This window comes from Pseudonaja textilis, chromosome 3, assembly GCF_049901715.1.
Source record: "Pseudonaja textilis isolate UNSWEBS1 chromosome 3, rPseTex1.2, whole genome shotgun sequence".
Classification (NCBI taxonomy): domain Eukaryota; kingdom Metazoa; phylum Chordata; class Lepidosauria; order Squamata; family Elapidae; genus Pseudonaja; species Pseudonaja textilis.
In genome coordinates, this window is record NC_141992.1 from 138,949,901 (window position 1) to 138,977,174 (window position 27,274).

At 37.3% G+C, this 27,274-nt stretch overlaps 1 protein-coding gene across 2 annotated transcripts in view; it reads left to right on the forward strand.

The window, feature by feature from the left end:
• CDKAL1 (CDKAL1 threonylcarbamoyladenosine tRNA methylthiotransferase) overlaps nt 1-27,274 on the forward strand; it is a 299,952-nt gene that overhangs the window by 107,078 nt on the left and 165,600 nt on the right. For both annotated transcript variants that reach the window (XM_087930944.1, XM_026699524.2), the window contains exon 9: nt 13,026-13,129. In XM_087930944.1, the coding sequence (XP_087787070.1) occupies nt 13,026-13,129 (104 nt within the window). The remainder of the gene's footprint in view (nt 1-13,025; nt 13,130-27,274) is intronic.

Below are 27,274 nucleotides of genomic sequence, written 5' to 3' on the forward strand. Positions count from 1 at the left end.
GTTTTTGACTCCTTGGCTGAATGATATAGTAAAACATTCAAGTAAAACATTCAAGAGAACGGAGTTACAAAAATAAATACACCTAAAATTAAGTTAGTTGGTCCTGGCCTGAAGTCAAAGTGGACCTTTTGCATGTAAAATCCAAAGTATGTCAGTGGAATCATTTTACAGGATAAGAATAGCTTGAATGGAAGCTGAAAGTATAAAACAGCTGTTGTAATTGGGACCATGTTTGGATCTCGCACACAGGAAGATAAGCCTCTACCAGCTGTTGTTGGGCTTACAAAGAACTGCTTGCTGGAAAAACTGCATTGTTCCATAAAAGTTGTGTGGGGTCTGCTTACTTTTCAGAACGCAAAATTTTAAATGGCTTTGGTGGGGTTTTTTTTAATTTATTGGATTACTTTATATTAAAAATGTGAAATTAACTATTTTAAAAAATACAACGGGAAATGTTGCTTTTATTATTTTTTCTCACATGTATGGACAATTAGTAAAATAATTTTTAAGCTAAGTAGTATTTGAATATGAAAGTAGTTTTTAACCAAGAAATTGGTTCATTGAAGATTCCAAAGAAATTGGTTCATTGAAGATTTATAGATTATTTTAAAGATAAAGCAAGATACTCTTTCCTGAGAAAGTCATTTTATAAATCAGGACATATGGCAGCGAGCTTCAGGATGGTAGAAAGGAATAGCCAAAAGCCCATTAGCTTAAAATGGCAAGACTGAATCTCAGGTAGATACCATAGATAAATAGCAAATTATATAATTTATTGTACATGTTTCTGGGTTCCCTGATCTGTCAGTTTCAAGTTTAAATCTTTCCTTATTAATCTGCTGGTCACATTTGCCTAACACATAATTTTGTAAACATTTTGTTCTTAGGACCCCTCCTACTTTGAAAAATTATGGAGGACCACAAAGGAGATTTTGTTTTTCAGGTTGCATTGATTTTTAGCATATTAAAAATTAAAAGTGTCATATTTGTGAAATATTTATTGAATCATAAAAATAACCATTTAAAAACCCACTGGATACTAATATAGATATTTTTCAGGAAAACACATATATTTTTAACAAAAATAGTAATGAGAAGAGTAACGTTTTAAATTTTGTAAATAACTTCAATATTTGGCAAATAATTTTGATTTTGTGAACCTCTGAGTGTCTTGGAAGTTCCCCAGGGATCTTTGAGTCACATTTTAAGAATCACTTGTCTAATGGAACACAGATCTCTTTCTGACATAAAAATAAGCCAAAATAGGAGTGAAACAAATTCCATCTTTTCACCCATTATTATAATGCCATTGCTCTCCTAAATCTTTCTCCTCCTCCTCCTCCTCCTCCTCCTCCTCCTCCTCCTCCTCCTCCTCCTCCTCTTCTTCTTCTTCTTCCTCTCCTCGTCCTCTTCCTCCTCCCCTTCCTCCTTCATCATTTAAATAGGCTCTCTTTTATATATTCTCCCACCCAATTTCTAACCCTAACCCTAACCCAGCATAACTTAATTCACCAAAGTGACCAGTGTCATATGTTTTAAATTAGTATCCGGAGTCAGAATCAAGTGGATTCAAGTAATACAGTCTAATATAGTATATTAAAATAACTGAGGCCGATTTTCGTCCATTTTTATTGAAAACTTCATTGTAGTATTTTGTTATTTTTAGATTGTTGGCTGGAAAGTAACACCCTAAAGCATTTTCTGAAATATATTATTTATCTTACTAGTTGGAAGCTTGATTTGGCCAATTATATGTATGTAAGAATATTTCTCCTCCATGTCCCAGGAATCAATGTGAACATGTGTATGCAATTATTTCTGGAAATTTTATTAGTAGGTGACCTGGGATGTTTCCAGACTTAAATAACTTAACAGAGAAATTGAAAATAGGCCAAGGTGTTTGAAACTGCATAAATAAAAATATATGACAAGACAGGTGCAAACAAAAAGTATCATAGTTATTCGATGTCAGGATCAATGAAGTAACTTTGAAGTTTATTTTTTTTTTTAAATTTTTTTACATGACTCACATTTGTCTTCCCAAGGACTGAAGTTAGTTCTGTCAGTGTTTATGCCAAATTTTCTATTCACTTATTCCTAAAAAGGCAGTTCTAAACTCAGAGTGGGGATGGCTTAAGAGGACTGAAAATACAGTACGATATTTTTTTAAAGATTTGAAACTTAGATATTTGTTGTTCAAGAAAAAAAAAGATATCTTCCTGGATCTTTTCTGAAGCTGCTGACCAACTGTTTAATAATATGAACAACTGGCTTGTTGGAACAGATTGCTAGTTTAGGATTGTCTGGTTGGCATTAGATTTTTGGCTTCCTGCTCCTAATGCCAGTAATGCATTTAAGTGGAATGGACAAGTCTTGTGCAGTACTTATATTTAAGTCTTGCTTCCTCCACAGCAGGGGACTCCAAACTTGGCAACTTTAAGACTTGTGGATTTCAGCTCCCAGAATTATCTAGCCAGCTGGCTGGGGAATTCTGGGAATTAAAGTCCACAAGTCTTAAAAGTTGTCAAGTTTAGAGACCCCTGCTCTACAGGAACCAAGCATAAATTGGAAGGCAGAGTACCACATAACATTTTAAGCTTTTTGGAATGTTTATCTAATTTATTCTTGGCTAATGTCATGCTTCTAGAAAGGTGGATTATAATTATTGTGGTAAGGGCTGAAGTTGATGAGTTGAGAACTGATAGTTAAAGGCATCCAAGTTAGAGGACTGTAATGCAAACACAAAGGATGCACATAATGTAAACATGAAGGATGCACCCAAGGCCACCAAGTAAGCTGCCAGTCTTGAACCATGCCAAGTCTATGTAGTCTCTGTTCACTGTGTTGTGGGGAATTCCCTGCTTTGGTATTAAACATATAACTAGCTTTTTATCAATTGATTTCCTCCACGCAGCCATTTAAGAAGAAAGAATGCCAAGTTTATTGGCCTATTCACTGTAATTGCACAGAAGGTCCTGTGATCTTTTTACTTGTATCTTTAAACCACACTGACAGTACATCCATTTTTGTCCTTTTCTGGAATATCCCCCTATAGACCTCTGTCCTGTCATCACATCTTGGGTGGAGGAAGAAATTGAGATAGAGTCTACTGTAAACTCTCAATGCAGGAGAGGGAGATTGCAATATGTGATTCTTTGGAAGGTTTGCCTAGATATTTTTTTTTTTTCAGGTATAAAAGAAATAGAAATTCACCTCTTTCAGGCAGGAGAGGGGAATGGAAAGTCTTGAAAGGGAGAAGGTATCATCAACTACAACAAAAGAAAACGGAAATAGAATACAATACCTTTCATTTTCCCCTAATCAGAAAAAGGTAGGAGAGAAGCCCCTCCTTCTGATACCTCAGAATCAGAGGGAGAAGGGAAGAATTAAAGAGGAAAGATGTACAGGCCAAAACTAATGACCTGAGAATCAGTTGATCCCAGCTAGAAAGAAATATAATATTAACATGTCTGAACTGTTCAAGGCCACCATCTAACTGATGGAGAGTAATCCAGACCCCAGATACTTTTAAGGCTCTCAATTCTTCTCACTTGAGGGTAAAAGTTCATTCTCCAAGCTTGTGGAGGCTAAGTAACATGTTCAGTTTAGTTTAGGGGATATCAGTGTCCTGTATATAAGGGCTTCAGGTGTGGGTGTGTCAAGTGAGGGTCTTGTGACAGGTCTCGTGATGAGTCAGCTGTGAGTCATCAGTGAGTCTTGTGATAGGTCTTGTGATAAGGAGATTACCTCAGGTCAGGGTCATTGGGAAGTGAACTATTGATAAAGCCTGTCACTCCACAAGCAATTTCATCAACAGACACATAAACCTACTGTACAACCAGCCTATGAACCCCTCAGAATCCAAATCAACCGCACAGCCAACTAGAGAAAAACACCGAGCCTCAACTAACCCATGCAATTCCCCCTCATACCAGCACTTTACCTCCCGATGTCCCTGACCTGAGATAATCTCCTTATCATGAGACCCATCACAAGACTCACTGATGACTCACAGCTGACTCATCACAGACCTTCACTTGACACACCCACACCTGAAGCACTTAAAAAAACCGAAGAACACTGACACCCCCATAAACTCTGCTGAAGATGTTACCTAGCTTGGTAACAAAACATTCGGAAACCAACACACAAGCTCGGAGAATGAAGCTTTACCCTCATCCTACACCCGGGCTACAGATATTTGCCACTATTGCAAAAACCAGGCAAGTTGTTGCACCAAAGCACTATTCTTGTTTGCAATAATGATTCTAGACTGCCTAAGTCATGTCTGGAAACCTTCCATCAAATCTAGCCGTGAGCTGAATTCAGGATTAACTGTCTGGAGAGTGTGATTAAACCTTGATGCGGAGCCTAATCATTCAAGCTTGAAGCATGCTTTTTAAAGCAATACATGTTTTTCTGGAGTTATGCATGATTTCTCAAGAATATAATTGTTCAGCATGCATCTTCCCACAAGACCTGTTTTTAGAATAGGCGTCAATATTCTTTTCCATATGAAACTGAATTGTAGATTTGCTAACCTGACTATTACTAATTTAGATTAAATCATGAAAACCAAGTTATTGGGAACACTTGTCTCATTTTATTTTATAAAATATGACATTAGTAACTCTCCTGTATTATTAGTGTGCTATCAGCCTGGAATCATTTCGCATTCTCACTGCTGGAGGAGAGACTAGTGCAAATTCTAGAGATTTTCTCACTGTAAGGTAGCTTGCTTTAATAGTCTTAGTGCTGTGTTCTTGATCACTTAGTGCTATTCTTTTTGCCATCGCTTCCCCCTCACAACTCAGAAGTTGTGTTCCCACAAAGGCCATTACCATAAACCTTTTATGCAATTATTTATTTGTTTGTTTGTTTAAAGCAAGCCTGATAGCTATCTTTGATTGTCTAAATTAAGCTTGCTAACTTCTGCCCACTCACACAAAACTCTTCACCTCTCTTTCTCCCCCGGATGTTTTGACCAGTCTTAAAACAATACCTTTTATCCCAAGAACCTGTTACATGTTTCTGAAATCACTGTAGCCTAATGTTTCCTGCCAGACTTCACCACTTTAACTGGCCTTCTTCCATAAGCCATTGAGGAAGTGAAAACAATGGGTCTTATCGCAGGCAAAGGTCTACTGTTCAGCTGAGTTTTTGGTAACACTATTATAGATGTCTCAAAGGCCTCCTTGTTTTATTAAGTACATTGCTCAACAGCAAAAGCGTGGCCAACCATAGCTTTCTTTGTTTCATTATTAGCTTTAAAAGGTGTTAAAACCCTTCTTGTCCATAATAATATAGATTCATTGCTCTACCGTAGATGTGACTTTTTTTTTAAACCAATAGCATATCAAAAATGTAGGATTTTCTTCACTCGGGGAGAATGGAGTTAAAAAAGGAACGGAGAAGGTTGGGAAGTAAAATACAAATACAAAAAACCTGGGCTTGAATAATTGTTGCACTAACATTCCAGGTACTATTTATAAATGCTGGATTTATTCTGTGTTACAGAAAACGATGCCCCAATCCCTCGCGTCAATTGGTCACCCTGAAACCCTTTTTTTAAAATTACTATTCACCCCTCTCAGGTAGCACCAATCGTTAAAAGTTCTCATCCAAATAAATACGAGGTTGTTCGTTAAAAAAACAATTTGCTAAGGTGAGGAAATGGAGCAGTGTTCAGCTAGGATTGTGAAGTCACAACATTTAGCTTCTACAGAGGAAGAAATCAATAAACAAAGCAGGGTGTTGATGGTGAAAGGAGACAGGTGAATTTTGAGAATGTCAGATAAAAGGGGAGAGGGGAGTATCAATAAAAGGAACAGGGAAAAATGTATTCAAGAATGTCTTTTCAACTTGTACATATGTGCAAAAAAATAAGATAACCCATGCCTTTACTTACGTTGCAGTTCATGTATTAACATTTTGATCGAATTGAAACAAAACTCAAAACAGCCAACTCTAATTAGCAATTGGAAAAATGTGGTCTGCTCCTTCCCAGTTTCTGTTTTTTTTTTCAGTTGAATTAACAGTATTTGAACTGGAACAACTGCATGCATATACAGTATCTTAACACCAAGATATGGCCTCTTGATCTATGCTGGAGCATATCGCAGTCGTATTCTAATCACATTTATCATCTCATTAAATCTCCTGTATAGATTGATTATTCATCTAGACATCTAGTGGATTTCAGCTGGTAAATATTCCATTCACAGCTGGCCCCAACATGTTGTACTCTAGTTCTGCCGAGAAATGTATCCCTTAATTAGCATGCATGCATGCGTGTATGTATGTAATTAACTTATATAGCTTATATAGCCAACTGGGCAGCATGCACAATATTAACAGCATATAATAACCAGAAAAACATTAAAATATAATCAAACATAACATACCAATGCATCAAACATAATGCACACTACTTATCGGCCATTCAGGGGAGGTCTGATTAGGAAGCCAATTTGGAGAAGACAAGAACCAGTTTTTGGTCTTCACAAATCAATATAAACTATTTATGGCAGGCAGGACAGCAGAGTAATCTTTGGGGCAACCTTGCTAAAGAAGCCTCTAAATAAGTCATTCCTTGTGTCTATAGCTTCAACCAACCTAGTCAAGGTGGGCAAATGTAGTTGATGTATCACCATTGTAAGGGACCTGCCCTGTCATTCTGTTGTGGAGTAGCTGAATCAACACCACAAATTTCCCTGGGCATCCATAATGTCTCAGGGTGATCCTCCTTGTTTACAGTGCAGACTGCTTTAGTCAAGACAGAGCAAAGGGGCTTCTTTTGCTTGACGCACTTTTCCTGGACTTGCCTCACAGCAAATATCATGTCTGCTATATTTCTCTCTGGCCGAAAGCAACCCTCTGTCTCTGAGAGTTCCTGTGATGACCCGTAGTCTCTCAAAATAACCCCAAACATATATTAAAGTCCGGTAAAGCCTTCAACTTAACTTCATTGATTTATTAGGCACAGTTTAAAGTCACAAAAGTAAATAAGGAGGCAAACAGAAAACCAAAACAAACCGCATTGATGAGAGTTCTGAAGCAAGCCGAGATAACTAATTATAAATTTCAGGAAAATAGCCAAGAAAAATCCATGGGAAGAACGCCAGCAAAGACAAGCCTCTTTCAAGGGGAACACTAATTGACTTCAGCAATTCTAACTGCGCAGTTGGAAACTTATATAATTAGCTTCCACCGGCAATCCATGAGGAGGATCATGGTAATCTCCTCTTGAGTAGACCTCGCTTTTCCCTGATCCTCTCCTCCCTGCATGACCTAGGATGGATAGGGGATGGGCCTAGATCCTCCTCTGACTGCTCAGCCGGCCTCTGCCCTTCCCCAGCTTCCTCCACCACCTCCGGAGCCACACTCCCACTCCCTGTTGGCTGTTCCTCCTCTTCCTCAGAGTCAGACTCCACCAGAGGCATACAGTTCCTTTCCAAGACACTGAGAAGAAGTCTGTTCAGAAAAATGCAGGCAAAGATTTTGCCTGCAATGGACAGCAGTGAGGTATCTCTGTAATTTCTAAAGTCTGATTTGCTTCCCTTATTTTTAAAGAGAGCAGCAGTGAGAACGTCATGGAAATCATCAGACATCTGTGGACCAAATGTCTTCCAAGAAAGGTCTATAAGGTGATAATGCTATCCTGCCCAGTTGCTTTATATGAGGTCATCTGTAAGATCACTTTCCTGATCTCATCATTGTAGAGAGAGAGGCAAGTCTAGGAGATCCAAGACTGAGAGCTGAGGAATCTGCTGTAAGACATCATTCAGTTGGTGAGGTCAGTTGGAAAACCCATGAAGTAAGCTAGGAAAATGTTCAGCCCAGTGGTTTTCAGTCCTTCTTGATCTTTGATTAGGCTTGACTTATCAGTGATAGCAAAGGAAAGCATCTTGATTTAGAAGGACCATGAATTGACTTTATGGTGCTAAAGAACTCTCTGATGGCACTCATGATTGTGCACTGGTCAACCTTCCTCTGCCACTACTCATCCTGCATTTCTTGAAGATCTGCCTGTATTCTAGATTGTAAATGCTTAAACCTGTCTTTCTTTGAGAGAGGTGATGGATCGATCTACCAGTCTGCGTAGACCTGGGCCTGGAGGGCTCCTGAAAATATTTTGTGATTTTTATCAAATAATCCTTTTGTGCCAAGCACAATCTGTGTGGTGACACTTTTAAACTGCATCCACTTTTCAGAACAGGTTCCTACAAGTGGTAAAGAGCTGCGGTGGCACAGCAGTTAGAATGCAGTACTACAGGCTACTTCTACTGATCACTGCCTGCCAGAAGTTTGGCAGTTCGGGTCTCACGAGGCTGACTCAGCCTTCCATCCTTCCATGGTCAGTAAAATGAGGACCACTCTGTAAACCACTTAGAAAGGCTGTAAAGCACTGCAAAGCGGTATAAGTCTAAGTGCTATTGCTAAATTGCCAATGAGTTTTTCATTAAGTAGAACTTTGAAGCATTGTACTTTGTTTAGGACTAGGTCTTATAGTCTGCCAATGTTTCTGACCGTCCTTGGCTTCTTACAATGTAAAGGGGCTGTGTGTAGGTTGAGAACCAATTGGACTATCCTAGGATCTGTCCTGCGTTCAGCCTCTCACATGGCACGGTTAATGATACCTTTTAAGATGTCATCATTTGAATAGATAACTCTAAAATATTGCATAATGCAAATAATAATATATAATGTAAATAAATAATGTTGAAAACAAAAAGACAATGTCAATCAGTGATACAGCAGACTGACTCCCAGTTTGCTAACTAGCAGGCTGAAAGCCAAGTGAAATAGAGAGGTTTTCTCTCCCAAGGGAATACCACAAAGGGGATGAGGCAACCTATATGTGAAAGTATATTCACTGGGTGGATTCAGCCAGTCCATGCCTCCTCTCCTCTCCCCTCCCCCCCTCCCCTCTAAAATTCAAATGAATTTTTGTTTGAAAAAACATGGAACAGTAAAGAGGACCAGGCAGGGAAGTAGCTGTTAACAGTAGTATAATGGGATCAAGGCCACTCCAGGCAATTGTTTTCCCTCACAATTAAAAAAATAGGAGGAATTTGTAAGCCTTAAAATTATAAACACAAATGCCAAGAATAGATTTTTTTTTAATCACTAGCAGAAATTGTCACTCCAGAAGAACCTCACTGTTTAATATGTTCTTGCTGCATCAGTCTGGACATGAAATCCTTTTGTAATTATTTTCAGTTCAGCATCCTTGTAAGTTTAATATGTGCATTTGGTTGACAAATGTTGCCAAGAAGGCCTACTTTTTTTCCCCCTGAAAGACACACAAATTAGAGATAGAAAGAAGTAGAAGAGATTACTGTTCTGCCTATTTCTACAGATGTTTAGTATAATGGAACCCCCAGTTTGATATGAAATGGATGAATGGATGCAAATTATTTTACAAAATAATTATTTGTTATTATTTGGCTCCATTACCAATTTTCATGGCAATGAAACAAAACGTTAAAAGTACTTTCTAACTGCAGCTGGATTTCTTCTCAATCTCTTCAAAAGTTTTTTGCTCCATAAATCTAAAAAAATTGGATTTGAGTATCATATATTCATACATGCCAGTTTTAAATACATGCTTATTCACATATCTTTTATAGCTTCAGTTGCCAAATAACTATTTATACTGAGCACTTGATGGCATTGTTATGTTAAAATGTTGCAGAAAATTTCATAAGATTTAGACTTTACAATTGACTGGTATTGATATCAGAATGTCAATCATGAAAAGAATGCTACATTTTTGAATATTATTCTGTTATGGACACTGAACCAAAATGCCTGATAATAAAATGGAGTGTTTTTTTGTAATATTTTTCTTCTTCTTAGTAGTTTCCTGCAATCAAGATCCATTTTTTTTCCTATCAATCAAGTGTTGATCAATTGGTTATGACAGGAATTGGCAGACTGGCTTGTCACCTAAGCCTGACATTGTGGGCTCACCAAGAGTGATTGGCCTGGAGCCACCTAGCTGGCTTTGTGCCTAAGGAGGGACTAGAATTCTCAATCCTCTGATTTCTAGCCTGGTACCTTAACCGCTAGACCAAATTGGCACATAACTTTTATCACATTTAATATTTTAAACATTAATAATCAATCCAATTAATAATTAATGCAATAACTGAAGTGTTAAACATTTTACAAAAGTGGCTTTTTGTATAGTTATTATATTTGTAATAAATATAATATGCTTAACTAATTATTGGGAAATACATTTCTCAGTAATCATATTAAGAATTATATTAAGCCCTGAGCAGAATAGTCATTGTAAGATTTGTGCATTAAAATACATGATTTTTATCCCAATCTTAAAAACTTGGTGTTCATAGTATATTAGCTGTTTTCAGGAGTTTTACATAACTGCAGTGAAACCAGGAGTTTTCAGGAGTTTTACATAATTGCTGTGAACTCTTGTAAGAATATCATGGTTTCAACCAATCCAAGTTTATCAGTATAATACTCAGTGCTATGGTTTACATTTTTCTAAATTTTTAATATAATGAGTAAGTTGGCCTTAATGATTTAAGCATTTTCAACATTATGAAATCTGTGAACTTTAGAAACTTAAAATAGTAAGTATTTTGTTTGTTTAGTTATTTAAAGTGAGTTATGGAATGTCATAATTAGGTAAATGAATGTTACAAGTTTTTATGGTAATGAACAGGGATGACCAAATATCATCATTAAAAGAGGTCATCAAGCCTAGACAAAGCCACTGATAAGATTACTGTGTCCACCTATCTTCCACAGTGACTAAGAGCTCGATCAGAAGTCCGGAATACTTTCTCAATCACATTGCAGTATTAAATTTCTAGGCCTAGAGAATTTGGTTTGCTTGATTTAGAATCAGACCTCATAACAGTGCATGAAGGAGACCACACCAGTGACATAATTTGTATTAGTATTTTCTGTTTCCAAACTGCATGTTAACTAGCTTCCCTGCATAAAATTAAAAGGCAGGAAACACAACAGAAGGCAGGAAGTCTTATAATGCAACATGACATATGTAAGCCTTTGAGGTAGATACGTCTTCCTAGAGCAGAATAGTTTGTGGCTAAGAAAGTTGAAGTGAGCTTCTTACAGTTGCTATATTCTTGATAGCTTTGACTGAAATGATATTTCTGTCACAGGGAGAGGAAATCCTTTTCCAAAGATGGAATTTGGAATTTAGATTCTCATAACTTCTTCATTTTACATTTTCATGCTTTCTCTTCCTTCTTCTTATCCCTTGTGTACTCTTCCTGGCTTCAGCCACTGTTTTTATTTGTCTTCCTAACCATAAAGTTTGCATTTGAACTACATTGATGATTATTTGAATTACTATGATGCATTTGAATTACTATGATGATAATCTACAAAGCAGCTGAAGGCAGAACAAGAAGCAGTGGACGGAAACTAATCAAGGAGAGACTCAACCTACAATTAAGGAGAAATTTCCTGACAGAACAATTAATCAGTAGAACAACTTACCTCCAGGAGTTGTGGGTAAAACACTGGAGGTTTTTCAGAAGAGATTGGACAACCATTTGTCTGAAATAGTATAAGGTTTCCTGCTTGTGCAAAGGATTGGACTAGAAGATCTCTGTTATTCTATTTTTTCTGTTATTTCCTTTTAGGATAGAGTTGCCAGACTTTATACAGTATATAGCTTCTGTTATCACTATAACTTCCAGCAGGAAAGCCCATTTGTACCTTGGCTTCTAAAAGAAAGGGGTCTGGAGGGCTTTTCCCTACTTCTTTTAACATTACAAACACAAGGAGGGAGAATTGAAAGCATTTTATTCACGGTTTTGACAATAGTCAACTGCTATGTCAGCAGCTGATTGAGACAACAAAAGTTGAGCCCAGCTATGGACAACTATGGGCAACTTTATGATTGTGGACTTCAGCTCCCAGAATTCCTGAGCATGCTGGTTGAAGTTGCTGTAGTAAAGTTGCTTTTGTTGCCCACCTCTGCTTGAGCCAATCCTGTATGCATAATGCTTTCAAAATACAGAAGGAAGCAGACCAGGTAAACATAAATCAGAACTGTGAAAGTAAATGTTTCTGTTTTGCATTATCATATCCCCATTATGCCAGTCAACTTTGATAATTAATAATGATAATGAAACTGGGCTGGAAATAAACTGCTCAAAAACAACTCATCTTTAAGCAGCGAGGAACAATGCATCCCTTGCAGTTTCACTGTCTCTTATTTGCTCATTTCCTCCTTATAAGACCTATGCTCCTGTTAGACTTCAGCGATCCATCTCCACTATTTTCTAATTTTATTAAAGCATGTAACACATAAACATTTTGACACTTGAAATTTCTAAGCCTATTTTTTAAAGCGATAGGACTGGTGCTCGTTGGTAAGAATTAAGTGGGCATTGGAAGTTGATTTAAATTGAGGAAACTTAATTTTTGTCTACACAGTATGTCAAAACTGCATTTTTAGCATCTACTACTTGTTCTGCCTCATTCAGTACTTAAGATTCTTAGGCAGCTGACCATACATATTTAACATTGACTAATTATGAGTTAATATCCCATGTAATAAACTGTTTAAAGAAATATATAAAATATTTATCTTAGCTTTACTATTATTATTATATTTTTACTCTGTCTGGGTTCATCTGATCTGGGAGGCGAAAATCCAGATGGCGACTAGACTTACAAAGAAAAAAATGTTAACTTCTACTGCCATTCAGTGATTGCTCTGATTTTTGCAGCTCTGTACTAATTTTAAATTATCCACCATGCAAGCAAATGATTGAGTAGCACAAAGATGACCAAAGTTTGCACAATTATTAAGAAAATCGTTTTTGAGAGGCAATATATGCCTTGATTAAACTTGATTTTGAAAGGATCAACTTGTCAGTAATGTGCTGTTGTGTATAACTACAATAGCTGCCTATAAATACATCTTGAAGACCAGAGCAACGGGTTTCAAAATCTGGATTTGTGTGGATGTATTCTTTTAAAATGAAATAATATATATGCTTTTTCTCCAGGTGTCTGAATGCATGTACTTATTGCAAAACTAAGCATGCCCGTGGAGAATTAGCAAGTTATCCTATTGAAGAACTGGTAAACAGAGGCAAACAGTCCTTTCAAGGTAGGCTTTATTTGTCTGTTTAACTTTGTATTCCAAACATACAAGTTATTATACTTTTCAAAATGTCTACTAGTGTGATATACTATCACTTGATTGATTGCAGTAGACTATATAAATGATAGTGTGTTAAATGCAGCAGAATTTACTAAAAAAAAACCCACCTTTAAGATAGGTTTAAACAAGAAATTCTCTTTTTTATCTGTGTATTTTTTTCAAATCTGGAAAATTATATATATTTATATACTACTAAAACTCTCATTGTGTTTACCCATTTCTCTGTTTCTACACTCAAGTTCGGCCAAATTGTGCTTTGTACTGCAACAGTTTTTGAAAAATCTGCTAACTTAAGGATGTGTAAAAAAAATCCGGCTCCCATTACTTTTGTGAAATCAAATTTCCAAGATGTTCAGACTACTTTTATTCATAAAGCTGTGACTGTTTCATTGTTCCCATGGTCATATGATTGCGACTTCTAATGCTCCTTGCCAGCTTCCCACAGGCAAAGTCAATGGGGAAGCCAGCAGGAAGTCGGAAGTCACTTCCACTGCTTTTTTTTGTCCTCTTTCTTTCTGGTTATCTTTTTTTTAGGCAATTAAGCATTAACTTATTAAAGTTCATCTGCCACTATAATTATTTTTCTATGTATAGCGTATAAGATAACATCTTCTTAGATGATCCTAGGATCATCCACCAGTGAGGTGAAAATTGATGTTCAGCCTAAAATTTAATGTTTATTCTGATCATATTGGACTATACTACTTTCCTCTCCGAGGATGACCTAACAGGTCACAGGGTTGTTTAGTATTATGTATTTTCAACTATAGGTAGTCAGGTAGTCAGCAACTTACAGCTGTTTGTTTAACAATGGTTCAAATTTACGGCAGCCCTGAAAAAAGTGAGTTATAACGTGTTCTCAAAGTTTTGATTATTGTACCACCCCTATGGTCACATGATCACAATTTGGCCACATGACAACTGGCTCGTATTTACAGCTGATTATAGTGTCCTGTGGCCACGTGATTGCAGTTTGTGATCTTCCGAGCTAGTTTCTGATAAGGAAGGTCAATTGAGGAAGTTGGATTAACTTAAATGACTACATGATGCACCAAACCACTGTGGTGATTCACTTAATGACCATGGTTGTGAAATTGAATCCAGTGGTGTGAACATATCACTTAGCAACTGAAATTCCATTGTGTCTGTAAATCAAGGAGTGCCTGTATTCCATATATCAATGAATGGATTTCTTTTTGACACAATCGTGATTGGAATGCCAGTGCTGGTTTTGTGTAGCATACATATCCTCAAAGTACCAGCTGGAAGTACATATCCTGAAACCTGCCCATGGAAAAGAAAGCGTCTGATGATTGGTTTCTGGCCTAGGTGGGAACCATAAATAGGCAGGAAAATCTACCAATCAAGATCAGTTTTAACTGTGATCCGGACAGATCGTCACTATATATACCCAAGGTTGAAACCCAGAAAGGGACTTCTTCACTTGGCTTCATTTCAAGTAGCTCATGAATGGCATAATGGTGAAATTGTTGCAACATGTGATGATCTAGGAATGTTTAATTTCAAGTTAGGTTGCATTCACAGAATATCAATAAAGAAATCCTTTGGTGTCAGATTTTTGCTGCTTCCTTCTGGAGAAATACGGACAAGGTTTTGGCTTTAATTCCTATTTTAAATGTTATATTAGGAATTTCCTGGAAACATTTGTTATATTTAATGCTTTATCCTCTTGCTTTGATATATTGCTTTTTCATTCTCTAGTATTGTTTAAAACTTGCTTGAGTTTTTGTTTTTATACATATAGCAATCCTTTTTGGCTTGGGCTCATTTTTTAAACTGGCTCAACATTAAACAATTTTGTGTACCATGACATTGTTTCACTGTCTTTTGTTGAAGTCCCCTAAGACTTTAAGTGACATGTTGGTAGGCATAATGGAAGGAAGGTCAACAGAGAGAGATTGTTTGTTCTTTGCTGTGCAAGTATTTGCTTTTGATTAAATCCCCCCCAATCCATTTTTACTGTAGTGTTTGCTAAGACCCTTTTAGTGCCTTTGCTTAATAAATAAATATCATTCTCCATTTATTAAACATAGAAGATCTGATTGGCACATGCAGATAGGTTTATAGCAGTAGAATAAGAGGCTACTGTTGTTCCTAAAAATGATTTCTACTTAAAACATATATCTGACTTTTGTATTCTACATTTCAGTACAAAATAAGAAAACAGAAACATTGAACAGAAACCTCAACAGAAAAAAAAACCTAACCAAAAGAAACAGTTCTTGAAATAAGCTGATTTGGATATAGTAGAACTGAGCAGATATTATAAAGCAGCAAAGCATGGATTTTATGTAGGGACAAAAGAATACTTTATGTATTGTCTGTATGAATGGTAGAATAAAAGCTTGCATAGCCGCTCCAAGTATTTGATCAAGTTAGCTATAGTTCATGATAGTTTATCCCTTTAATAATATTTGTTTGTTGGAAAAGGTGTAACCAGACTCCTTCTGATCTTGTAAATAGATAGCTACAATTCAGATTTCATTCTCCCTGGAATTCCATCTTCTGAATTAAATTCTTCCTCTCTGATCATGGCGGGCAAGTAGCCTATTAATCCTTCCTAAATTCCTTTGCATCCTCCTGAAACTCTGTGGCCTGCCCTAGAGAAAAGAAATATTGAAATTAACCTTTTGTCCTAGGAATTCTTTGCTGGATCTATGAGCTACTACGATTGGATTTTTGAGAGGTAGTATTTGCAGTTGGAATAGTGTTTGCAATACCAATAGTTTGTAAAAATGTAACACTGTGACATAATACAAGACTAACACCAGTAGACATTACTTGCGTGTCAAAGCAACGTTTGTATAGTAAATTATCCTGTATGTGTTTCTAACTTAGGTGTTGAGTTTATTTAGTTTTATTTATTTATTTGATTTGTCAATTGTTTACAAGATAATAGGTGTAAGTATAAACATAGTTATGAATACATGAAATGGATACATATAAGAAAACAAAAGGAAACAATAGGATAGGGACGGTAGGCACATTGGTGTGCTTATGCACGCCCCCTACAGACCTCTTAGGAAAGGAGTAAAGTCAATAGTAGACATTCTAAGGTTAAAGTTTTTGGGGTTTGGGGAAGAAACCACAGAGTCAGGTAGAGTATTCCAGACACTGACCACTCTGTTGCTGAAGTCATATTTCCTACAATCAAGTTTGGTGTGGTTAACCTTGAGTTTGTATCTATTGTGTGCTCTTGTATTGTTATGGTTGAAGCTGAAGTATTCATTGACAGGTAGGACATTGCAATGTATGATTTTATATACTATACTTAGATCGGACCAAAGGGGGCATAGTTCTAGGTTTTCTAGTTTAGGATATAAAATTTATGTGTGACTTTCTCCAGCATGGCTCAAAAGAAACCCATTCATCTAAATATCAATAAGCAATTCTGGGTTTTCACTAGAATGGGAGAAAATTTGGGCGTTGAGGCAAAAAGAAGTGAATTGAAGATAAAAATGTAAATAAATTCTCTTCATGCAAAGAGTTTTCCCAGTGTGTTTGTCTTCGGTTGTGTGTATGTGTATTTGGGGGCAGGGTGGAACATAGATATACCAATTCACACATATCTGTACTTAAAGACTTCTGATTACACCTGATTTTGACACATAGCTTCAGTTAGTTTGGCAACAAACAAGATTTTCTTCCTTTCTCAATGTTTTTTCTTGTCGTCGTTTTGAACCCCAAAGAAGAAAGATATAAACTAAAGGAGAAGTTCTTCTCTTGAGTAGTCCAGCCTTGCATTTGCCTTGTTTCTTCCCTTTTTATGTTAAGAATGTTCCAGTCTCAGTTGCTGACTCTGCTAATGTAGAAACACTATAATGCCAACATAAATATTTTGATACCAGTCTGTCATTTTAAAAGCTATTCAGGACAGCATGAATAATTAGGTGTTTTTTCATTATCCCATGTAATTCTTCCTAAAGGCTCAAGAAAAGTGAACATATTTATAGTCTTTAAATTATCAGTTGAGTAGCTATAAAAGCTATTGTATGTAGCAATACAAAAATGAAATTTTCCATGCCTTATTTTTCTTTTTAAAAAATGATGGGTTTTATGTAATATTAATTTTTTTAAAAATAAGGTATGTTTGCACTTTGCTACTACGCAAGCTATTAATGCTAGGGAAAATAGTTTCTGGGTATTCCTACTTGTTTAAACCAGTGTTTCTATGCAAGGTCTCCCTTATATACCTCAGCTTCTGGTCCAGAAGGCTACCTCAAATGGATTCTAATTTCAAAGGTATTTCCCTAATATGTGAAATAAACAAGAATAAAAAATCCAAAACAAAGTGGCTGAAAAAGAAAAATCAGAGAAGGGAAGGGAAGGCTCTTTTTAATGCAAATTAACATAATTCAGGTATTGCTCTAATATGGATTTTGAATTATTAGTACGATTCTAAATAAAAATATTTCAAGATTTAATCTTTGTTCAACGTTTTAAATAATCCTCTGGTTGAGAGGAAAGCTTGCTAGATGTAAGCTCTTTCTTGTTTCGAATCCTCTTACCTTAGTTACCAAAAAATCTAGCATCACTGCAGTTTTTAAATATGCACTTAATACTTTGATTCTGAAAGAATCCCACATATTTAGGAGATGTATTATGGAGGCTTGATATGTAAAGGATGAACACAAAGAGACGGGATGAGCTTTCCATGGTAACCATACCATGTGCAGTCCCTGTTCACTTGCAGATAAGCGAGAAGGATGTATGCTAATGTCTTACTCTAAGCCTATCGCCTTCTGCGCCAAGGCATTCCTAGGTACACACATGTTTGAATTGAATCAGCCAGTTGGAGAGCTGAAGATTAAAGCAGCATTCATGGCAGGAAAACAACCCTTCAGTTATTAGCACTCTTAAAGTTTAGGGAGTTCCATTCAGTGTTTTGTGCAAAGCAGATTTTCTGAAAAACCAGCTCCTTTGTTTTTGCACATTGCATTTTACCCTATTTTTTTAATGTCATTGCCTCGGACATATAGTATTTCCCTAAAGAACCTAAGATTTTGGAGAGGGCAGGGTCTTCTTCTTCTTCTCCTTCTTCTTCTTCTTCTTCTTCTTCTTCTTCTTCTTCTTCTTCTTCTTCTTCTTCTTCTTCTTCTTCTTCTTCTTCTTCTTCTTCTTCTTCTTCCTCCTCCTCCTCCTCCTCCTCCTCCTCCTCCCACTCCTCCCCCTTCTCCTCGTCCTTTTTGGTTTCTTTTCATCCTAATACCTTTCAATAGGTTTGTTAACCTCTTCCTTAAAGATTCCATTCCCTATATTAAAGCTTGCTGCTTTGGATTAGTCCAATTGGGAACCAATTACTTTCAATTATACTTCCCCAGTTTTTCTCATATCATGTCAAAGTTAAGTCATTTGTGGTGTTGATGATCAAATCTGTAGAGACCTATGCAGTGACAAACTTCATGGAAGTCCACAAGCGAAGAATAGTGTCACAGATGACATGGCAAGCAAGACTGAGTCACCCACAGTGGACTCTTTGCCCCAGGTTTTTTGTAATATGAATCTTCCAGCTGACCCCAAAGAATTAACAGAAGAAGGGACTTTGGAGGCCTTCTAGTCCAACCCCCGGTACAGACAGGAGACCCTACACCATTTCAGACAAATGGTTGTCCAGGCTCTAATTAAAAACCTCCACTCCCAACTTCTGAAAGCAAGCTGTTCCACTGATTAATTGTTTTAACTGTCATGAAATTTCTCCGTAGTTATAGGTTGTTTCTCTCCTTGATTAGTTTCCATCCATTGCTTCTTGTCCTGCTTTCAGGTGCTTTGGAAAATAGGTTGACTCTCTCTTCTTTGTGGTAGCCCCTTAGATATTGGAACATTGCTAATCATGTCACCCCTAGTCCTTTCCTTTATCAAGTTAACCATGCCCAGTTCCTGCAATGGTTCATCGTGTGTTTTAGCCTCCAGTCCCCTAATCATTTTTGTTGCTTCTTCTCTGCACTCTTTCTAGAGTCTCACCATCTTTGTGAAGAATCCAGATTTGGAAGATATGAATAACTTTATTAATGAAGGGCTGAAGAAGCTGAACCAGTAGTGGGATTCAGCCAGTTTGCGCCAGTTCAGGAGACCTGGTTGTTAACTTTCTGAGCAGTTTGTTGAACTGGTTGTTGGAAGGGCAGAGAACTGGTTGTTAAATTATTTGAATCCCACTACTGTGCTGATCACTGTAGTCAGATTAAAAATTCCAAAGGAGATTGGAAATGGTAGATTTACAGTAAGGGGAAAGACAAGCCAAAACTTAAGATAACAGGTTATTTCCATAGCACAATTTCCTGTTATATTATGCCTCTTAAGTGCAGTATCGGAAAAATGCATACTGATCAAGTGCCCAGGTATTTTATAGATATATGAATGTTTGGTTATAGGCATTCTCAGCTGGATCAAGAGGCTTGTGTACGATAAACTCCAGCTTGTAGAATAAACCAGCATTAAATGTTGAATTGACAAGATTGTTCAACAACATTGGCAAGTAGTTCTCCCAAACACTGTAAAAAATCTATATTTAGCTTCTGTTTGGTTTGGGATGACTTCTAATGAATTAGATCAGAATCTTCATTGAAGAAGTTCCTTGATGTGAGAGATTGGAGAAAAGATATACATTAATTGTATAACTGAGGAAAGCAGTTTTTCAAGACTGTAGTGAGTCCTTTAGATGCCTTTATTTATATTACCCTGTCTCTCATACGGCGGGAACTTCACGATGCATTGCTGGCATAACTAGATTTAATGAGTAAAAGCAAGAGAAATTGATGCTGTGTGATGCTGAGTGCCCACAACAATCATAAAGATAAATATTTTTTTAAAAAAGAATTGCTCATCAGTTAACCATAATAAATCTTTCCCAGAAGTATAGATCAGAATCTGAGGCGTGCTTCTGGGTTTTATGCAATATTCCTGTTTATATTGTAGAAAATTACTGTATATAGGATAGTAACCATGGAGCTACATTGTGGCAAACAAAGGAGGAATGTTGCTTGAGAATGCCTTTTTCTTTGTCAAATAGGATTTTTTACTATTGTTTTTTCCTACAATAAACTAGGATTTTATCCTAGTTTATTGTCTGTCTATATCTAATGTAAAAAAAATGCTCTAGTTTGTGGTTAAAAAAACTATCTCAGGCATATTAATCTGGGTTTCTTTTTAATATGTTGTTCTTAATAAAGAAATAAGGAATAGAAGAGAATGATTTTATAATAAGTTGCATTCTCAACTGCCTTTTTTTGTAGAGCGGGTGTCTCCGAACTTTTCAGTCGGAGGGCCAGATTGGACATTTGAGGACCCGGGGGAGGGGGGGGGGAGGAGGATCAGTTTTTAAAAATCAGCAAATAAAATTGGGTCTCCTCCCCCCACAGGCAAATGGCATGGCCCTCCAGCCAGTTTCCTTTCCTCTTTCTCGTGTGGCCCACGAGATGGATGGGGCTTTCTTTGTATGGTGGGAGGCAGTTCAAGGGAGCACAGTACATGGGAGGAGCTGACAGGCCAGAAGGAACCTTCTGGAGGATCAAATGTAGCCCGTAGGCCAGAGAGAAATGGAAAATAATTTTATTTTTCCTTTGGAAACCAATTTTTTAAATGTCTTGTAGCTTTAATTGCACATTACTAAAACTGGATTTGTACCATTTTTCTCTTCCCATAATTCTTAGTCATTTTAAAGTCTAAAATACTTCTTTTGACTTTGAGAAAGCTATCAGATTTATGCTACTTACGGTTGGCTATTTTATCAATAGCATTTAGTAGAAAACCATCCAAGCACATGGCCAATGCCTTCTCTGTCAATATCTATCTATCAGTGAGTAAGAAAGGGATACTAATTTATCAAAGTTTTAGTTTTTTTCCAAAGGGTTTGGGGTTTATTTCAATGGGGAACCGTAAGCCAAAAGCACAGAAAATTACACCAAAAACCTGAAACAAATCAAGAATGGATCTAGGGTCTTCCAAACACTGTCTCTAGTGTGTAGAAAATTCCCAGTAAGAGGGTTGTGAATGGAGATTAAACAGGTAAATTAAATATGTGTTTAGTGGTTTTAAATAGCACATGCTTCTGGTGGCTACTTTAGCTATCCTTCTCCTATCACAATTCTTCCCTCCTAGGCCAGTTTCAAATCTTGCACTAGAAAACCATGGCTTTTTTCCCCCTTCCAGTTCTACCACTGTTTAAAAAGGAAAAGAAATTGTGCCATGGCATGATGAAAATTAAATTAAAGAGTTTTCATCAGTGAACTGCTCATCTTACTATTTTTTAAAGAAAATGATAAAAATGTATTTTATGTAAGTAAAACAGACTTGTAAGTTTAATTTGAATATAATAAGACTGCTGTTTTCCCTGATCAATAGAGATTAGTATTTTCATTAAGGTACCCAATAGCTAGCCTAAGGAAATCAACCCTGACTGTTCTCCGGAAGGACAGATACTGAAGTTGAAGCTTAATTACTTTGGCCACCAAATGAGAAGAGAGGAGTCGTTGGAAAAGACCCTGATGCTGGGAAAGATTGAAGGCAAAAGGAGAAGGGGATGGCAGAGGATGAGATGGCTAGATAGTGCCATTGACACACACATAGTAGGCATGGGTTTGGGCAGATTTAGGAAGATACTGGAGGACAGGGAAGTCTGGCCTGCTGTGGTCCATGGGATTACAAAGAGCCAGGCACAATTTAGGAACTGAACAACAATATAACTATCCTATTCATGTTGTTCCATAAATATGTTAATGTCGCATCAAATGCATTTGAGCTTCAGTCATGTCCTTGGCATCGTGTGCAAGAAAATCCTGTCCAAAAACAGAAAAAGAAGAGCAATTCTGATACTGCTGCTCTTGAATACAATATAAAATAGGGATTAAACCTACATTTATTTATCTACCACCTGCTGGCCAGGAAATTCTGAGAGTTGAAGTCCTTACATCATCAAATTGTCCAGGTTGAGAAACACTGATTTAAAGTATGGCAAGCCATGAAGTGGAACGAAATCTTGCTAAGTCTTACACTTAGCCTTCTGGGAAGGCAATTTTTCGTTCCATCCCATTTGTGAGAGAAATGTTAAAAACTTTATTATAGTATTAATGAAAGATATTGTAATATAGAACAGTGGTTCTTGGCCTGGGCCCTTTTTTTTTCAATACCCAGAATTGGGGTATTCAGAACTTCAGAACTATTGCTGGGAATTCTGGGAACTGGTCTCCACATCAGGAGGGTATCCAGATGGATGAATTAATGTCAAAGATTACTCATCCGGAATTGAACAAAGTTGGGATGCTAACAGTTTTATCTGCCTATTTCAATATGGATATTTCCATATGCAATGATTTTCCTTCCACATCTCCTCCGAGACTTTTTAAAGTTGGCCATGCAATTGTCTTTTTCACCTTTTCAGTAATAATTTACTGATTTTCTACATATAAAACCAAAGAAAAAATCTACAGTTCAACAATAGAAACAGATTCTGTGCATAATAAACAAGGAGAGTAGATATGAAGAAGAATATGTAAGAATAAAAAAAGTCTTGACAACGTGTTATGCCTATTTGATTTTTCCTTCTTACCTGTACAAAGCAAATTCAAAAGTCAAAGTTAACACATTTCTTTAAGCCAACTATTAAGATAATAGATAATACACATTCTTCCAAAATAACAAGATAAATCTTTGCTGCAGTTCAATCACCATACACTGTTGTCTCCCTTAACCCATCTTTTGGGCTTTGTTTTTATCATTATTTTGTTTTATCTGTGAATCACCTAGAAACTCTGGGAGTCAGTCAAAGAAAAACAAAACAAAACCTGATAAATTCTTCATAAACTGTAAAAATTCCAGATGTTTAAGATATAATTTAATGGCATTTTAGTATCTTCAAATCTTAATTTACTCCTGGGAATATTGAGAACAGCAACAACCAAACTGACCAATAGGACAAAGCCAAAATAAAATAGCCATGTATTGGTAATCCTACACCCACCTTCCACCCCCAAAGCTATCAGAGGAAGAATTAGGCCCAGCAATTCTCTAATAGGGATTTTGAAATTGAGTAGAAACTGATAAGAAGATAAAGATCAGCCTCCTTAATAAAACTACATATCAAGTCTCTTAGGGTCTAATTCGGATTACAGAAAGCTGGGTAAACCTCAAGCAAATGCTCCACCCTGCAGGAATTCCAGCATTGAAAATCACAAAACATATTTGATTACTGAGGACAGGATTTACGCTGATCACAGGCCATCTATGAACACATTTTTTTTTAAAAAAAAAACGTTGCTGCACAATTCAGTGGAACCTCGGGTCGCAAATGCTTCTGTTCGCGACCAAATCGGGTTCCAACCAAAAAATCCACCCGATTTTTGAACCAGGTCACAATTCAAAAATCGGGTGGCAAACAAACCCGGCCATAGCAGATTCTCTTTCTGCACCGTTTTCCCCTTCTGTGCATGTGCAGTCTGCACAAATTTTTGTCCATGTATGCCCAGTCGGTTGTGCTTTGGTCACGACCAAATCGGGTTGCGACCGTAGTCCTGAGACAGATTATGGTCACGACCTGAGGTTCCACTGTACTTGAAAATGAACTAGATTATTTGGTGTATGGCACCTTCAGAGGTCATACAGTGAACTAGGTGACTGTGGCATACTATGTTCCATACAGTCAAATCCAGTTAAAATGTGTGCCAATGTATTTTGCATTTGCTGCAGTTTCTGAACTGCCTTCAAACTCTTAACCCACACATAGTGAACTGCCATACCCCAAACAAGACATTACCATTATAAGGATAACTATGCAGACAGCATTGCAAATAAAAGCTGTGTCTGAGAGTATGCAGCATACTTTCTGTGGCATCTGATTCACTAAAATTTAAGCTGTCTCAACAGAAATTGGGATTCTAGTCAGATCTAATTAGTTGTAGAAGAAGTTACTCCTTCATGTTACTTTTAACTCTCTTTGAACTATTTCTGAGTCTGAAAAATGTACTTTTGTGGTAAATGTGAACATATTTTTTGCTCTGTTTTGTCTCCACATGGGCAGTCCTGAGTACTGGTATGACCAGCAGAAACCAAGACATTTTTATCTGATGACCAGATTAATTTGGTGGAAAACTGACATTTTCTCTTTAGCAAAAGGGAAAGGCTATCTTTCTCAAATTCCTAGAATGGGTCAAAAGAGCAGTCTTACCTGTATTGATTCAAGCATTGTTTGGTTAATCAGTCCTTACTTATCTCAACTAGCAGTAGTGTGATTCTAATCAAAAGAGAATGTATATCTGTGTAAGGAATGGGAACAAATTCTTGATCCATTTATACAGCTATTTTCGATGCTATGATTTTGAGGGGGTATGTGTGTGTGATTAAGCCTTCCCTATGCCTTACGGAAGCATTTATTTTCCATTTCCATCACACTGCCCAAACAGGCCAAAACTTCCCTCCATTTTAAGATATCACCAAGTTACTATCTCTATTCTAGATTGTTTCTAGCCACCAAATATCATGTATCCCTGTTTAGCATCTACCTATGATTTGGTTTAGTGAAGTGAAGTTCACTAAGGAAGAGTCTTATGTGCAGTGTTGTTTTTATTTTCCTTTTTTTCACCTTCAGTTGTTTTTAATACATTCATTAGATATTTTTTAATCCCACCTTTATTACTTATAAATAACGCAAAGTGGCAAGCATTCTCCTTCCTCCTATTTTCCCCACTTCAACAATCCTGAGGTAGGTTGGGCTGAGAGGAATGGCTGGCCCAAAATCACTAAGGTGGCTTTCATGTCCAAGGCCAGGACTAGAATTCTCAGTCTTCTGTTTCTAACCTGGGGTCTTAATCACTACACTAAACTGGCTATGTTTATGTTCATTTTATTTCTGATTTATTTTACTGCTCCTCAGTTTACTTAGCCTGCGGCCTTTGACTGTGCCATTTATAAACTTTTTTTTTACAGTGCTTTCTACCTGATTCTGGAATTGCTCCTACTTGTATATTACTGTGCGAGGTACCTACCTACCTGCTTGCAAGGTGCTGTCAGAGTCTGTTGCCTATTTCTAATTTATTTATTTATTTTAAAAAATCTGCACTTAGTGTTTCTATTTTTGAATTTCAAAGGAAAGTATTAAAAGGATATTTTGAAGGTTAATCGGCTTTTCCTCCTCTCAGTAAATCACCTTTGAACATCTGACTTGCATTTACGATGGTTACAGTATCCAGTGGTCACGTGATCACCACTTGCAATCTTTTCTGCCAGCTTCACACAAGCAAAGTCAGTGGAGAAACTCACAGGGAAGGTCAAAAGTCGGTCAGGTGTGTCACTCCCACTCCTGACGTTTTTTTTTTGGTTGAGGAGTCCCCAGCAGCCACCCAAGTGTGGGATTGGAGCAGGAGTGTCAAACTTACGTCGTCACGTGATTTATTGGGACTTTTTTTCCCCTTTGCTAAACCGGGCGTGGCAAGCATGTGACACATCTGGCCCACGGGCCATGAGTGTGACAGTCCTGGCCTGGAGCAATCAGGTGCTGTTCACATAATTGCACTCACACCATATTGCCTACCCCCACCGCCTTGCCACACTTGCACTGAACATCCCAAGCCTTGCTACTTTTGCACAATGCCACAGAGCCCCAATCCCCCACCTGACATCTTCTTCAGCAATCACTTACTTGCTGGCCTGCTTGAGAGATGCCTAAATAAAGCTTGTTGTGACCAGGACTTACAACTTCCTGTTGGCTTCCGCATTGACTTTGCTTGTTAGAAGCTGGCAGGAAGTTACAAGTCCCATCAAGTGGAGGTCCTCATTCAGTGACCTTTGATCCTTGCTTAACAATGGCTACAGGGACTGCCGGAATTGCTATCAGTAAGTGATGCAGTCATATCATGTACACTTTACGATTTCATTATTAAATTATTATTCACAGAAATTCTGGTCTCAATTACTGTGGTTAAGTGAGGACTGCCGGTATGTTCAGAGTCCATCCACTGTAACAACCTGCAAAATAAAAATGGTTAGGTTTAGAAAATGCAATGCATTGCAATAGAGCTGAAAGCCACATGGGAGATAATAAAAATGAAAGGGAAGTTATGATTAAATTCTATTCCACGTAGTGTCGGATGAGATTTTACAGTTAGTCCTTTATGTGTAAAATACTACTATGCGCATATCATCTATGGCGAATATAGCCTGTGATTTGAGGGAAGTTCGATGGGCGGCGTTGCCATTCATACAAAAGTAGAAGTAGTAAGATGCTTATTTGGCTTTCACTCGCAGACCAAGTGCCCTGGGGGGGAATCCACTCTTGTTTCTGGATTATTTGCAAACCGGGTCAGATGCCTTTGATTAGGTCTCAGCTGGAGCATAATTTTGAATCTTGACAGATTGAACCTAAGCAGGAGGCTTTCCCGGCTCAGCCAAAGAGGGATGGAAGGGAGGAATGAGGCATAAAAGCTAATTCCAGTTCTCAGGCTGAACAACGGTGCTGAATAAACATGCAACTGTTAATGAATAGCCATTTCAAATATTTACAAAAGACTTGTGGGGGGGGGAGAAATTGGCGTCCCGGGCAGCTGCTCCAGGTGGAAATTATTAGAAATAAATATGAAAAATAGTATTTGTGACTAATATATCTGTCAAACATGCATGAATTCAGAAGAGAAAGCAAGCTCGGAGAAGACTAGATCTCATATGGGCCATGTTATCAATAAGATTATTTCTGAATTTTGCTTTGCTGTTTCCCCAGTTTAAGGTTTAGCGGATCACACTTGTGGGAATATGAGGAACCAGCTTCAACTGCAATTTACCAGTCTGCTTTCAATGAATGTATTACTTAAGGGAGGTGAAAACAGGCACTTCAGAAAAATACCTGTCACAAGCTAGTAAAATGCTTTTCAAGATCCTGGAAATTCATATAGTTCTCGGTGCTAAAATGCTTAAAATATTGCCACACTAGTTTGTGAAACAATTGAGATTGATTAAATTTTAGAAATATGGACCAAAGTGTATGCAGTGGGGAAATAGAGGTCTCCAAACTGAGAAACTTAAGACTTGTGGACTTCAATTCCCAGAATTCCTCAGCCAGTCTTAAAGTTGCCCTGGGAGCTATTTTCATGG